Raw genomic sequence first — 15,131 nt, 5'->3', positions numbered from 1 at the left:
CGCACCTAAAATTCACTTGTCCAAAATCGATCCACTATCGAATACGGTAAAGAAAATCGTGTTTTTAAGTCAATAAAGTAAAGAGAAAAAAATGGTCAAAAATCCAGTATTCTGCCAATACATTCCCTTATAAACGCTTTTTGCAGGACAGGGAAGGACTTGTACTAAGAAATCTTGAATTTCTCTGCCTGTACATCCACTACAGGCATAAATTAAAAAGTTTATTCAACTTTTATCATCTAGCATCTCATCCAGATAGATAGATTGCTATTAACCAGAAAAACCAAAGAGGATAAAGCCGTTGTTTGGGGTTGTTGATAGCCTCTTGTCTGCCATCTTTCTTGTTCGATTGAGTACAGAGGGTCTAGCAAGGGGTTCATTGAAAAATGAAGTTCTGACATTCGCATCTAAAATTCACTGGTCTAAAATCGATCCACTATCGAAAACGGTAAAGAAAATCGTGTTTTTAAGTCAATAACGTAAAGAGCAAAAAAATGGTCAAAAATACAATATTCTGCCCATACATTCCCTTATAAATACTTTTTGAATGACAGGGAAGAAGTTGTACTACGAAATCTTGAATTTCTCTGCCTGTACATCCACTACAGGCATAAATTAAAAAGTTTATTCAACTTTTATCATCTAGCATCTCATCCAGATAGATAGATTGCTATTAACCAGAAAAACCAAAGAGGATAAAGCCGTTGTTTGGGGTTGTTGATAGCCTCTTGTCTGCCATCTTTCTTGTTCGATTGAGTACAGAGGGTCTAGCAAGGAGATCATTGAAAAATGAAGTTCTGACATTCGCACCTAAAATTCACTGGTCCAAAATCGATCCACTATCGAAAACGGTAAAGAAAATCGTGTATTTAAGTCAATAACGTAAAGAGCAACATATGGTCAAAAATCCAGTATTCTGCCCATACATTCCCTTATAAACGCTTTTTGCAGGACAGGGAAGGACTTGTACTAAGAAATCTTGAATTACTCTACCTGTACATCCACTAGAGCCATAAATTAAAAAGTTTATTCAACTTACATCATCTAGCATCTTATTCAGATAGATAGATTGCTATTAACCAGAAAAACCAAAGAGGATAAAGCCGTTGTTTGGGGTTGTTGATAGCCTCTTGTCTGATATCTTTCTTGTTCGATTGAGTACAGAGGGCCTAGCCAGGGGGTCATTGAAAAATGAAGTTCTGACATTCGCCCCGAAAATTCACTGGTCCAAAATCGATCCGCTATCGAAAACGGTAAAGAAAATCGTGTTTTAAAGTCAATAACGTAAAGAGAAAAAAATGGTCAAAAATACAATATTCTGACCATAGATTCCCTTATAAATACATTTTGAAGGACAGGGAGGAAGTTGTACTGCGAAATCTTGAATTTCTCTGCCTGTACATCTACTACAGGTATAAATTAAAAAGTTTATTCAACTTTTATCATCTAGCATCTCATCCAGATAGATAGATTGCTATTAACCAGAAAAACAACATAGGAAAAAGCCGTTGTTTGTGTTACTTGCTAGCCTATTGTCTGCCATCTTTCTTGTTCGATTGAGTACAGAGGGTCTAGCAAGGAGATCATTGAAAAATGAAGTTCTGACATTCGCACCTAAAATTCACTGGTCCAAAATCGATCCACTATCGAAAACGGTAAAGAATATCGTGTTTTTAAGTCAATAACGTAAAGAGAAAAAAATGGTCAAAAATCCAGTATTCTGCCAATACATTCCCTTATAAACGCTTTTTGCAGGACAGGGAAGGACTTGTACTAAGAAATCTTGAATTTCTCTGCCTGTACATCCCCTACAGGCATAAATTAAAAAGTTTATTCAACTTTTATCATCTAGCATCTCATCCAGATAGATAGATTGCTATTAAGCAGAAAAACCAAAGAGGATAAAGCCGTTGTTTGGGGTTGTTGATAGCCTCTTGTCTGCCATCTTTCTTGTTCGATTGAGTACAGAGGGTCTAGCAAGGGGTTCATTGAAAAATGAAGTTCTGACATTCGCATCTAAAATTCACTGGTCCAAAATCGATCCACTATCGAAAACGGAAAAGAAAATCGTGTTTTTAAGTCAATAACGTAAAGAGAAAAAAATGGTCAAAAATACAATATTTGCCCATACATTCCCTTATAAACGCTTTTTGCAAGACAGGGAAGGAGTTGAACTACCAAATCTTGAATTTCTCTGCCTGTACATCCACTAGAGGCATAAATTAAAAAGTTTATTCAACTTTCATCATCTAGCATCTCATCCAGATAGATAGATTGTTAATATCCAGAAAAACCAAAGAGGATAAAGCCGTTGTTTGTGTTACTTGCTAGCCTCTTGTCTGCCATCTTTCTTGTTCGATTGAGTACAGAGGGCCTAGCAAGGGGGTCATTGAAAAATGGAGTTCTGACATTCGCATCTAAAATTCACTGGTCCAAAATCGATCCCCTATCGAATACGGTAAAGAAAATCGTGTTTTTGACTCAATAACGTAAAGGGGAAAAAATGGTCAAAAATCCAGTATTCTGCCCATACATTCCCTTTTAAACGCTTTTTGCAGGACAGGGAAGGACTTGTACTAAGAAATCTTGAATTTCTCTGCCTGTACATCCACTACAGGCATAAATTAAAAAGTTTATTCAACTTTTATCATCTAGCATCTCATCCAGATAGATAGATTGCTATTAACCAGAAAAACCAAAGAGGATAAAGCCGTTGTTTGGGGTTGTTGATAGCCTCTTGTCTGCCATCTTTCTTGTTCGATTGAGTACAGAGGGTCTAGCAAGGGGTTCATTGAAAAATGAAGTTCTGACATTCGCATCTAAAATTCACTGGTCCAAAATCGATCCACTATCGAAAACGGAAAAGAAAATCGTGTTTTTAAGTCAATAACGTAAAGAGAAAAAAATGGTCAAAAATACAATATTTGCCCATACATTCCCTTATAAACGCTTTTTGCAAGACAGGGAAGGAGTTGAACTACCAAATCTTGAATTTCTCTGCCTGTACATCCACTAGAGGTATAAATTAAAAAGTGTATTCAACTTTCATCATCTAGCATCTCATCCAGATAGATAGATTGCTAATATCCAGAAAAACCAAAGAGGATAAAGCCGTTGTTTGTGTTACTTGCTAGCCTCTTGTCTGCCATCTTTCTTTTTCGATTGAGTACAGAGGGCCTAGCAAGGAGATCATTGAAAAATGGAGTTCTGACATTCGCACCTAAAATTCACTGGTCTAAAATCGATCCACTATCGAATACGGTAAAGAAAATCGTTTTTTTAAGTCAATAAAGTAAAGAGGAAAAAATGGTCAAAAATCCAGTATTCTGCCCATACATTCCCTTATAAACGCTTTTTGCAGGACAGGGAAGGACTTGTACTAAGAAATCTTGAATTTCTCTGCCTGTACATCCACTACAGGCATAAATTAAAAAGTTTATTCAACTTTCATCATCTGGCATCTTATCGAGATAGATATTTTGCGTGTAACCAGAAAAACCAAAGAGTACAAAGCCGTTGTTTGGGGTTGTTGATAGCCTCTTGTCTGCCATCTTTCTTGTTCGATTGAGTACATAGGGCCTAGCAAGGAGATCATTGAAAAATGGAGTTCTGACATTCGCATCTAAAATTCACTAGTCCAAAATCGATCCACTATCGAAAACGGTAAAGAAAATCGTGTATTTAAGTCAATAACGTAAAGAGCAACATATGGTCAAAAATCCAGTATTCTGCCCATACATTCCCTTATAAACGCTTTTTGCAGGACAGGGAAGGACTTGTACTAAGAAATCTTGAATTACTCTACCTGTACATCCACTAGAGCCATAAATTAAAAAGTTTATTCAACTTACATCATCTAGCATCTTATTCAGATAGATAGATTGCTATTAACAAGAAAAACCAAAGAGGATAAAGCCGTTGTTTGGGGTTGTTGATAGCCTCTTGTCTGATATCTTTCTTGTTCGATTGAGTACAGAGGGCCTAGCAAGGGGGTCATTGAAAAATGAAGTTCTGACATTCGCCCCGAAAATTCACTGGTCCAAAATCGATCCGCTATCGAAAACGGTAAAGAAAATCGTGTTTTAAAGTCAATAACGTAAAGAGAAAAAAATGGTCAAAAATACAATATTCTGACCATAGATTCCCTTATAAATACATTTTGAAGGACAGGGAGGAAGTTGTACTGCGAAATCTTGAATTTCTCTGCCTGTACATCTACTAGAGACATAAATTAAAAAATTTATTTAACTTTCATGATCTAGCATCTCATCCAGATAGATAGGTTTCTAATATCCAGAAAAACCAAAAAGGATAAAGCCGTTGTTTGTGTTACTTGCTAGCCTCTTGTCTGCCATCTTTCTTGTTCGAATGAGTACAGAGGGCCTAGCAAGGAGATCATTGAAAAATGAAGTTCTGACATTCGCACCTAAAATTCACTTGCCCAAAATCGATCCACTATCGAATACGGTAAAGAATATCGTACTTTTGAGTCAATAACGTAAAGAGGAAAAAATGGTCAAAAATCCAGTATTCTGCCCATACATTCCCTTATAAACGCTTTTTGCAGGACAGGGAAGGAGTTGAACTACCAAATCTTGAATTTCTCTGCCTGTACATCCACTACAGGCATAAATTAAAAAGTTTATTCAACTTTCATCATCTAGCATCTCATCCAGATAGATAGATTGCTAATATCCAGAAAAACCAAAGAGGATAAAGCCGTTGTTTGTGTTACTTGCTAGCCTCTTGTCTGCCATCTTTCTTGTTCGATTGAGTACAGAGGGCCTAGCAAGGGGGTCATTCAAAAATGGAGTTCTGACATTCGCATCTAAAATTCACTGGTCCAAAATCGATCCACTATCGAATACGGTAAAGAAAATCGTGTTTTTGACTCAATAACGTAAAGGGGAAAAAATGGTCAAAAATCCAGTATTCTGCCCATACATTCCCTTTTAAACGCTTTTTGCAGGACAGGGAAGGACTTGTACTAAGAAATCTTGAATTTCTCTGCCTGTACATCAACTAGAGGCATAAATTAAAAAATTTATTCAACTTACATCATCTAGCATCTCATCCAGATAGATAGATTGTTAATATCCAGAAAAACCAAAGAGGATAAAGCCGTTGTTTTTGTTACTTGCTAGCCTCTTGTCTGCCATCTTTCTTGTTCGATTGAGTACAGAGGGCCTAGCAAGGGGGTCATTCAAAAATGAAGTTGTTATATTCGCACCTAAAATTCACTTGTCCAAAATCGATCCACTATCGAATACGGTAAAGAAAATCGTGTTTTTAAGTCAATAAAGTAAAGAGAAAAAAATGGTCAAAAATCCAGTATTCTGCCCATACATTCCCTTTTAAACGCTTTTTGCAGGACAGGGAAGGACTTGTACTAAGAAATCTTGAATTTCTCTGCCTGTACATCTACTACAGGCATAAATTAAAAAGTTTATTCAGCTTTCATGATCTAGCATCTCATCCAGATAGATAGATTTCTAATATCCAGAAAAACCAAAAAGAATAAAGCCGTTGTTTGTGTTACTTGCTAGCCTCTTGTCTGCCATCTTTCTTGTTCGAATGAGTACAGAGGGCCTAGCAAGGAGATCATTGAAAAATGAAGTTCTGACATTCGCACCTAAAATTCACTGGTCCAAAATCGATCCACTATCGAATACGGTAAAGAATATCGTACTTTTGAGTCAATAACGTAAAGAGGAAAAAATGGTCAAAAATCCAGTATTCTGCCCATACATTCCCTTATAAACGCTTTTTGCAGGACAGGGAAGGAGTTGAACTACCAAATCTTGAATTTCTCTGCCTGTACATCCACTAGAGGCATAAATTAAAAAGTTTATTCAACTTTCATCATCTAGCATCTCATCCAGATAGATAGATTGCTAATATCCAGAAAAACCAAAGAGGATAAAGCCGTTGTTTGTGTTACTTGCTAGCCTCTTGTCTGCCATTTTTCTTGTTCGATTCATGACGAGCCCCGGCCCGTTCAATCTGGTTTTGCAAGGATTTGAAGGCCTCGCAAATCGACCGCAAGTTCGCATTCTTGTGGTTTGAAGGTGTTGCAAACTTAATAAAGCCCGACAGGGTATCTCAATGAAATATGTTTATTAAATGTCAGCACTTACATATCTTTTTGTGAACCCGATACTACATCCTGCATATAAACCAGCATATAATATTGATTAAACATTGTACTTACAAACGAATAACGAAATGAGTACTCAGTATCTAGAATTACTCCTATTCTGTAAGACTGCCCAGCGAAACATTTATTTCTTCCGTTGAGGGTCTTTCATTTGGGTTATTTGATGTTATTTTTGTCACTAGGTTTTCAAAGGACGCTCTAAAACTTCGGCGAGAGACAGCTAACTGCAGCATTTTACCAAATGAAAAAATATCGCTTGCAATGGTTTCTCTTTGTCCTTGCACAACTTCCGGTGCCAAATAACTTGCATTTTGACTTCTGATACGTTTCTCTCCCTGCTCAATTAGCTTACTTTTACCGAAGTCAATTAAAATTGGTTGATATGTTTCACCAATGGGCTGGAGAAGAACATTGTTAGATTTGATATCGTTGTGGAGGTATTCCCTTCCGTGCACATATTGAAGAGCGCGACAAATATCGCGAAACACTTGAACAACTTGAGTCTTCTTCATAAGTTTGTTATAAATGGCTTTCTCCAGAGTTAGGTTTTCCCTCTCGGTTCCGTGAAATTGCAGTACCAGGCAATAAGGCTCTTTGACCGAGCAAATTCCCAAAAGAAGAGGCAAATTGGGATGATCCCCAAGTGCATGTAGTACTTTGGCCTCATGCAGCACTTCCTTTCTGCACCGCTCTTTTTCTGTTAAAGAATGGTTTCGCTTTTTCATTTCTTTTACTGCCACTTTTATGTTGCGATAATGAGCAAGATAACAGGTTCCAAAACTTCCACTTCCTACAGGGATATCTGAACATTTCGAGATCAATCGATAATCAACTTCTCTTACTGGTATTGTCACCGAAATATTGTCCTTCCTAAGGCGTTTATTATACGAAGGGCAATGCTGTCGCGCTAAGTATATACAACCTGAAGGTTTTTGAAAGGCAGCAGATTCAATAGATGAGTTTCCCCCTATTTTTTTTGCCAGCGTCACCATTTGTTTCCCTCTGCCGTAATTTCCAAACTTTGATTCCAAACTCGATCCTTCACTTTTTGCTCTACTTGTACTATCTTTCTTGGAATGTTTATTTGAGCACGTGGTGGCTTGATCTGACGTTTTCGGTCTATCGACCTTCCCTTGTTTATGTTCATTAGCAACATGACTTTCATTAACGTTGGCAATCAATGTGGGTACAGAAATGGGCTTTTCACGACGGTTTGTTAAAGGGCCCTCTTCAAATTCGCCGTCTAATAGACAATCCAATTTGATCCTCTTGTGTCGTCGCTCTTCTCTCTTCTTAAGACGTAATTCTGTATTTATCTTCTTCTGTCTCTCCCTTTTCTGCTTCTTCCTTTCTTCTTTCGTGTGCGGTCTTGAATAATATCGTGAGGATTTTCGAGAGCTTGTTTCAGACATGGCTAAGGCATGGCCCGCGAATTATAATTAAATGATCCAACGATATACCACTGACGGAATGAAATGCGTGGTAACTGAGTCTGAATATTCCTCTCCCCCCTCCCTACGAGTACGAAAGAACCAAGCCAAAAATAAAAGGAATCAAACAATAAATACCAATATGCAATCAATTAATAAAAATCAAATAGAATTATAAGCTAAAGGAGAGAAAAGTTCTTGAAAAGTAGGTTTGCTCCAAAAATTTTAAATCTGACGTTATGATAATCATTGGCCTACCCCTCCCCCACTCAGAAAAATTGTGTTGCGGATATGACGGAATGTGACATGATACACTATTGCCATTGCATACTGCTGATTTGTACTCACTGTAGAAGTTATGGCCACAACGTATGTAATTGAGTGTGGTTTTTGCCTTAAGAATTTCAAGAGTTTCTCCACCTTAAAGAAACACTTCGTTCTTAAACACCCAGGAACCGAGTGGGAAAACATTGTGCCAGTATTTAAAGACTGCAAGGATTCCACGATTGCTTCACTTCCGGAGTCCAAAGATTTGTCGGCAAGTGGTAATTTTGAAAACTACAAAGTTTGGCTTGCTGGTTTAGTGGAGAGAATGAACTCCTTATTTCATCCCCGTCTACCAGGTAGGCTATACTTCTTTTAATTTCAAAGGTTATTTCCTAAAGCGTAAAAGGTCACTAAGCAAAACGGGATTGTATCGATAAAATATGTTTAAATGAAAAAAACGGGATTGTCAACGACGACGTCACGGTTTCGCTAATAGACTTATTTTGATATCAAATACAGCTAGTCTTGGGTTGTCTCAGTAAAGCCCAACGGTTATTCAGATTCAATAAAACCACCCAAGCATTGAATAAGTATTTACTTGACTCTGTTGGAAATCTGATAACACAAGGACGCGAATGCTGCACGGTGCTTTTAAGTTTCATATTTATAATTTCCCGATATCTTAATAGCCACCATACCTTCGCTATATTACTATAAAACATATAAACTTATTTATTATTGTTAGCTTTGGCTGATTTACACTTGTCTTTAATTTCAGGGCGATGGGTCAGAATCGACTCGCATCAAGTTCCAACGCCTTTCTTCCAGCACTTGATTTTTACCTTAAATGCACAGGTCAACTCTGTTCAAAACAAGGTCGCACTGTGGACAGCCCGCATACAAGACAGCCTCTCAGAAAATTTCATACAAGCTCTTCGATTCAGATTCTTTTTTTATTGCATTGGAAGAACAAGGCCTTGTTGAAGTTAAAGACAAAGTGATTTTTTCTGGGAACAGTGAATGTCATGAAAGCAGTATTGAGCTCACTGCTGATGATTTAATCAAGCAAGCTAAAGCGAAAGCAAGTATTCCAAGAGTACTAAGAAAAAGAGCTTCTTCTAAGTCGTCTCTGGTGGTCGGCTATGGTCAGGGCAGAGCCACCAGAGAAATAGAATTAATCTGGTGGCCAAATCTGTACAGTTTTACGAGCCATGGAAGACTAATTGTCAGAATGTTCATTGAAAAAAGTGACTTTTAAAATACATAATTGCTACATATGTTTGGAACCCACATAAAAGAACTACCTTTTTTTCAAGTTGAGCTAAAATGGTTCTTATACATGTACTGCATACTGAAATAGGTTGTCTGGTCTGAAGCCCTGGCAGCTGAGATTTTGTAGTTTTCAGCTTTTTACTTTTGGCAATGGCAACCTTTATTGAAATTATTATGGTAAATTATTTAGTATCCACTGAGAAATCATGCTCAGTAGGTTATTATTTATAAGTCTAAATTGACTAAATATTTAGCCTTGTGGCTCTTTTACTTTTTTGCACCCATAGATTGCTGTATATGCCTACTTCCTATGCAATGGTTGGTAGTTAGATCCTGAAGACTTTTTATAAGGCCCTTTTTTCATAATCGCTGAAAAAAATATTATTTCATGGAAGCATGTCATGAAATCTGTATCACAGAATCACAGGCGTGTCACCCAAGTGTTTCCGTTGCCAAACAGCACTTAGGACAACAGTATCATGACAATTTTCAATGACAAATATTTATCAGATATTAAACTTAGGCTTTGAAAAAGTTACCTGAAAATATTATTTTAAAGTACCAATGGTATTTACATATGTACATTCTAAGATGCCTATATATATTTGCTATAAATTGCATCATTTGTATAAACACATTTCATTTTTTCATGGTTTGAGGACCATATTCTTTAAGGGCAGCATTGCACTCAGCTAATGAACCAATCTTGTGACAGAATAAACCAAGGGAAGCAAGAAGCTGTTCCATATTTCATAGTTCACAGTGTAATGCACAAATATTAACAGCTGTCATGTTTTCGTCCAATAAAAGGGTGAGGTCATCTCTAATCCCTGTGAAGCTAGAAAAATTAAAAACATTTAAAACCACTTGTAGATACTTCTTTATCATAATTCTAAATACTTAAGATTAGCATAAGTGTGTATTAAATTCCAAAATGAAACAATAGTACAAATCACTCATGGGTGTTATCATATTCTAAGTCAACTAAAGAATGAACAATCCCGAGCATTAGATAAAAGGCCACAACGGTGTATACTTTCATTTGCTAGCTTTAACCAATTATGTGGAATATCCAAAATACTTTCAGATTTCAGTGATTCAATGATTAAACCTATTCTACTAGGGTACATTGTTAATAATATAATGTACTAGAATATTTATACTTCACATACCCTTAGTGCATGACAAAACATGCAGAATTCACCAAATCCTTTGCTACCAAGTCGAAAGTTTTCATCATCTTTCTTGCACAGCAACAGGCAAAATGCTTTATAGTCAATAATCACTGTTGGGAGATATAAGGAAACATGTACTATAAGTATTATAAGAATCACTTAATCACATACAAAGACACATTGTACATGGCCCTTGCTTTTACAAATCAGACTACTTAAAGATTTTAACACATTCTTTTAATGATTATGAGTTCAAAGCTAATTTTCAAATTACTAAAAGACTGAATTTGTAGGCACATGATTCTAGCAAAACACAGCGTCGGTATAGGGTTTCTGTTGTTGTCTTTTAGGAACCAAATTAACACGAAATAAATTTATATCAAAAGCACGAATAATAATAATTAACAAAAAATTTACCTTTAAATTTAACTTGCAAAAGTTTCCCATCAACAACAATGCCATTTCTCTTGATCACATCTTTTTGCCTGTTAATGTCTCTTACCAGGACTTTAATTTCTTTCCTAATAATGAGAAAGCAGTAATGACTTTGAGTACACTCCTTCAATATTAAATTAAAAGTCCATATTAATAATATCGTACCTGCTTTCTTCAATATTGGCTATGGCTAATGGGCGGACTGTCAGGGCACTTTGAGAAGAAAGGTAAGGATGGTTGCCAGGTACAATGCCAACACTTACTTGATCTTTACCTATATGCAATTTAGATACAATAAAAAATTCAAAACAAGTTTATTTTAACAAAGGTTAGCAGTAAATTGGTTAAAAAAAGCATTTAAGAGGGGAAAGTTTGGAAATAGGCAAAAGCAAAAAAAGGGTAAAAAGACAACACAAAGTAAATAAAAACAAAGTAAAGCAATTGGACAAATTAAACCAAAAACAAAATTCGAAGCAAAATAATACAAGATATAAGAAGATATAACTAGCTAAAAACTAGTGTGAGCTGCGTCGGTGTTTCTAATGAAACAGTAATGATGAAAAGGTAAATTATACACCGTGAAAAGATGAAAAAACTTACTGACGTTTCGGACGCTAGTCCTTCGTCGGAGTAAAAGAGCAAATTACTCCGACGAAGGACTAGCGTCCGAAACGTCAGTAAGTTTTTTCATCTTTTCACGGTGTATAATTTACTTTTTCATCAATACAAGATATAATTTAATATAAACTTTCAAAGCTAATAATGATACTCAATTACCAAAAAGTGGACGTCCATCTAATTTCAGGTGGAATTCCAGAACTTCACTTTGGGTACCATGGAGTCTCTGCTCCCTAGCACTCCACACAATAGCCTGTTCAAGGCTGACTTGATACCCAGGAAGAGAATCTGGTACTTCTCGAATTAACATTATCTGTTTAGCGACACCAAATATCGAAGAACGTAAGGCCTTCATATGATTCTTGATCGGAAGAATGCATATATTGGAGCTTCCCTAAAACCAAACATAATAATTCATTAAGCCATGGGCAAAATGTGACCTTACAGATTCATATCGAAACCTAACAGTTTAGGGGTGTGAAGAACACAATATTATGATAACAAAATAAATAACACATCAAAAATCCACATGATCATAAGGCATCAGTACTTACTTTCCTTCCCAATTTCGTAAAATTGATTATAGATTGCCAGTTTGCATCTGAAATTTTCGCCTGGACTTTTAAAAACAATAACTGCCAATCTGGCATTCTCATCTCGGCAACTCGCTGGTCCCAGAGGTCGTCCGAGATGAGCTCTTCGAATGCTCTTTTTACTCCCTTTTTCTCAGCAACCTCGTCCATTACCTGGCAAATGGTTTCTCTTGCAAAGGACGGCCTTGACTGGGGATCGTCAGTGCAGCATCTAGCCAGCACTGACGCCAGGGATTCCTTCTGACTCGAGCAGAGATCAGAAACCTTCTTCATAATGAAGTTTGACTTTGCTCGAGTTTTCCTTCGTTTCACACGTCCTGTCACCTCTGAGTTTTCTACCTCTTCGAAAGATTCATTGAAAAAGGGAAGACTGTGCTGTTCTGCATATGACAGGCTAGACGAGGTATATTTTGAACTTGGAGGGATAACTTTTGGCGGGATAACGTTTGGCGGGATAACTTTTGGCGGGACAACTTCTGGCGGGAGAATCGAGTCCTCAAGATCGATAGATCGTATCGCTGCCTGGATTTTTGGATGAAGGATCGTATTTACTTCGGTTATCTGCCTTCGATTAAAAAGATTTCCGATAATGCCAAATGCAGTAGCGACGTAAACTTCGTCGACTCTGACTTTGTTGGCATTCTCATGGAAGAACCAGCAAGATTGTACCGCGCTTCCATCACGAGTGACCAGATCACAGAGCTTAATTTTCGATATTTCATTGGGAAATACTCGAAAGAAACTCGATAAGGATGCCTTTCTTGGAGAGCCAATACAGTTCTCAGTAGTTAGAGCATACCAAGCTGTCGATGAATCCAGCTTTGCTGAGAAAACTTGACGAAAAATGATCGATGATCGAGCCATAACGCATTACATTGTGAGCTCTTACGAGCTCTACGCGCTGGAAGGAGTGATCAGTGAAGTACTGGTAGCACATTTCGTAAAGCCCGCCGAAAAAAAGCCATATTCCAAATAAAGTATAATCCAGTTACTACGAAAAGAAAACTAATGACAGATATTATACAGTGTACAACTCCGCCATTTTGTTTTTAACACAAGAGTCTAATACCCATCAATCACTACGGTCCTTGCTATTGGATCAGACGTAAGCTAATTAACACCTGGATTGCCTTAGCAAGCAATCGCGCTGTGCCCCTGCTGTGACCAAAATGAATGGCACGGGGCTCCTCATGAGTATAGAGGGCCTAGCAAGGAGATCATTGAAAAATGAAGTTCTGACATTGGCACCTAAAATTCCCTGGTCCAAAATCGATCAACTATCGAATACGGTAAAGAAAATCGTGTTTTTAAGTCAATAAAGTAAAGAGGAAAAAATGGTCAAAAATCCAGTATTCTGCCCATACATTCCCTTATAAACGCTTTTTGCAGGACAGGGAAGGACTTGTACTAAGAAATCTTGAATTTCTCTGCCTGCACATCCACTAGAGGCATAAATTAAAATATTTATTCAATTTTCTTCATCTAGCATCTTATCGAGATAGATATTTTCCTGATAACCAGAAAAACCAAACCGGAAAAAGCCGTTGTTTGTGTTACTTGATAGCCTCTTGTCTGCCATCTTTCATGTTCGATTGAGTACAGAGGGCCTAGAAAGGTAGTCATTAAAAACTGAAGATGTGACATTCGCATCTAAAATTCACTAGTCCAAAATAGATCCACTATCGAATACGGTAAAGAAAATCGTGTTTTTAAGTCAATAACGTAAAGAGCAAAATATGGTCAAAAATCCAGTATTCTGCCCATACATTCCCTTATAAACGCTTTTTGCAGGACAGGGAAGGACTTGTACTAAGAAATCTTGAATTTCTCTGCCTGTACATCCACTACAGGCATAAATTAAAAAGTTTATTCAACTTTCATCATCTGGCATCTTATTCGAGATAGATATTTTGCGTGTAACCAGAAAAACCAAAGAGTACAAAGCCGTTGTTTGGGGTTGTTGATAGCCTCTTGTCTGCCATCTTTCTTGTTCGATTGAGTACAGAGGGCCTAGCAAGGGGGTCATTCAAAAATGAAGTTCTGACATTCGTACCTAAAATTCACTTGACCAAAATCGATCCACTATCGAATACGGTAAAGAAAATCGTTTTTTTAAGTCAATAAAGTAAAGAGGAAAAAATGGTCAAAAATCCAGTATTCTGCCCATACATTCCCTTATAAACGCTTTTTGCAGGACAGGGAAGGACTTGTACTAAGAAATCTTGAATTTCTCTGCCTGTACATCCCCTACAGGCATAAATTAAAAAGTTTATTCAACTTTGATCATCTAGCATCTCATCCAGATAGATAGATTGCTATTAAGCAGAAAAACCAAAGAGGATAAAGCCGTTGTTTGGGGTTGTTGATAGCCTCTTGTCTGCCATCTTTCTTGTTCGATTGAGTACAGAGGGACTAGCAAGGGGTTCATTGAAAAATGAAGTTCTGACATTCGCATCTAAAATTCACTGGTCCAAAATCGATCCACTATCGAAAACGGAAAAGAAAATCGTGTTTTTAAGTCAATAACGTAAAGAGAAAAAAATGGTCAAAAATACAATATTTGCCCATACATTCCCTTATAAACGCTTTTTGCAAGACAGGGAAGGAGTTGAACTACCAAATCTTGAATTTCTCTGCCTGTACATCCACTAGAGGCATAAATTAAAAAGTTTATTCAACTTTCATCATCTAGCATCTCATCCAGATAGATAGATTGTTAATATCCAGAAAAACCAAAGAGGATAAAGCCGTTGTTTGTGTTACTTGCTAGCCTCTTGTCTGCCATCTTTCTTGTTCGATTGAGTACAGAGGGCCTAGCAAGGGGGTCATTGAAAAATGGAGTTCTGACATTCGCATCTAAAATTCACTGGTCCAAAATCGATCCACTATCGAATACGGTAAAGAAAATCGTGTTTTTGACTCAATAACGTAAAGGGGAAAAAATGGTCAAAAATCCAGTATTCTGCCCATACATTCCCTTTTAAACGCTTTTTGCAGGACAGGGAAGGACTTGTACTAAGAAATCTTGAATTTCTCTGCCTGTACATCAACTAGAGGCATAAATTAAAAAACTTATTCAACTTACATCATCTAGCATCTCATCCAGATAGATAGATTGTTAATATCCAGAAAAACCAAAGAGGATAAAGCCGTTGTTTTTGTTACTTGCTAGCCTCTTGTCGGC

At 37.0% G+C, this 15,131-nt stretch overlaps 3 protein-coding genes across 3 annotated transcripts in view; 1 reads left to right on the top strand and 2 right to left on the bottom strand.

Moving 5' to 3' along the window:
• LOC116305818 (uncharacterized) overlaps positions 1–15,131 on the bottom strand; it is a 74,728-nt gene that overhangs the window by 51,196 nt on the left and 8,401 nt on the right. The gene's annotated exons all lie outside the window — the stretch shown is intronic.
• On the top strand, positions 7,720–10,251 carry LOC148912782 (uncharacterized). The gene is made up of 2 exons (XM_089026553.1): positions 7,720–8,210; positions 8,633–10,251. Exons 1-2 carry the CDS (start codon positions 7,946–7,948, stop codon positions 8,836–8,838), a joined length of 471 nt encoding a protein of 156 aa, XP_088882679.1. The 5' UTR covers positions 7,720–7,945; the 3' UTR covers positions 8,839–10,251.
• LOC116297112 (uncharacterized) lies at positions 8,435–13,123 on the bottom strand. The gene is made up of 6 exons (XM_089026552.1): positions 11,909–13,123; positions 11,514–11,748; positions 10,902–11,010; positions 10,719–10,822; positions 10,299–10,411; positions 8,435–9,964 (listed from the first exon to the last, which is right to left on the bottom strand). Exons 1-6 carry the CDS (start codon positions 12,809–12,811, stop codon positions 9,950–9,952), a joined length of 1,479 nt encoding a protein of 492 aa, XP_088882678.1. The 5' UTR covers positions 12,812–13,123; the 3' UTR covers positions 8,435–9,949.

The sequence above is a fragment of the Actinia tenebrosa genome, unplaced genomic scaffold (genome assembly GCF_029948245.1).
Source record: "Actinia tenebrosa isolate PJP-AT-01 unplaced genomic scaffold, QUT_ActTen_1.0 PGA_scaffold10__47_contigs__length_13832649, whole genome shotgun sequence".
In the NCBI taxonomy this organism is placed as follows: domain Eukaryota; kingdom Metazoa; phylum Cnidaria; class Anthozoa; order Actiniaria; family Actiniidae; genus Actinia; species Actinia tenebrosa.
Note: the sequence above shows the minus strand (reverse complement) of the source record. Positions and strands in the feature narration are given on the sequence as shown.

What these genes read in the sequence shown, in the direction of transcription:
- LOC148912782 (XM_089026553.1), top strand. Translation starts at nt 7,946, where the DNA reads ATGGCCACAACGTATGTAATTGAGTGTGGTTTTTGCCTTAAGAATTTC. An exon ending in ATTTCATCCCCGTCTACCAG is followed by an intron (nt 8,211 to 8,632) that starts GTAGGCTATACT and finishes CTTTAATTTCAG; the next exon opens with GGCGATGGGTCAGAATCGAC.
- LOC116297112 (XM_089026552.1), bottom strand. Translation starts at nt 12,811, where the DNA reads ATGGCTCGATCATCGATCATTTTTCGTCAAGTTTTCTCAGCAAAGCTG. An exon ending in TTACGAAATTGGGAAGGAAA is followed by an intron (nt 11,749 to 11,908) that starts GTAAGTACTGAT and finishes GTTTGGTTTTAG; the next exon opens with GGAAGCTCCAATATATGCAT. An exon ending in GCCAATATTGAAGAAAGCAG is followed by an intron (nt 10,823 to 10,901) that starts GTACGATATTAT and finishes TCTCATTATTAG; the next exon opens with GAAAGAAATTAAAGTCCTGG.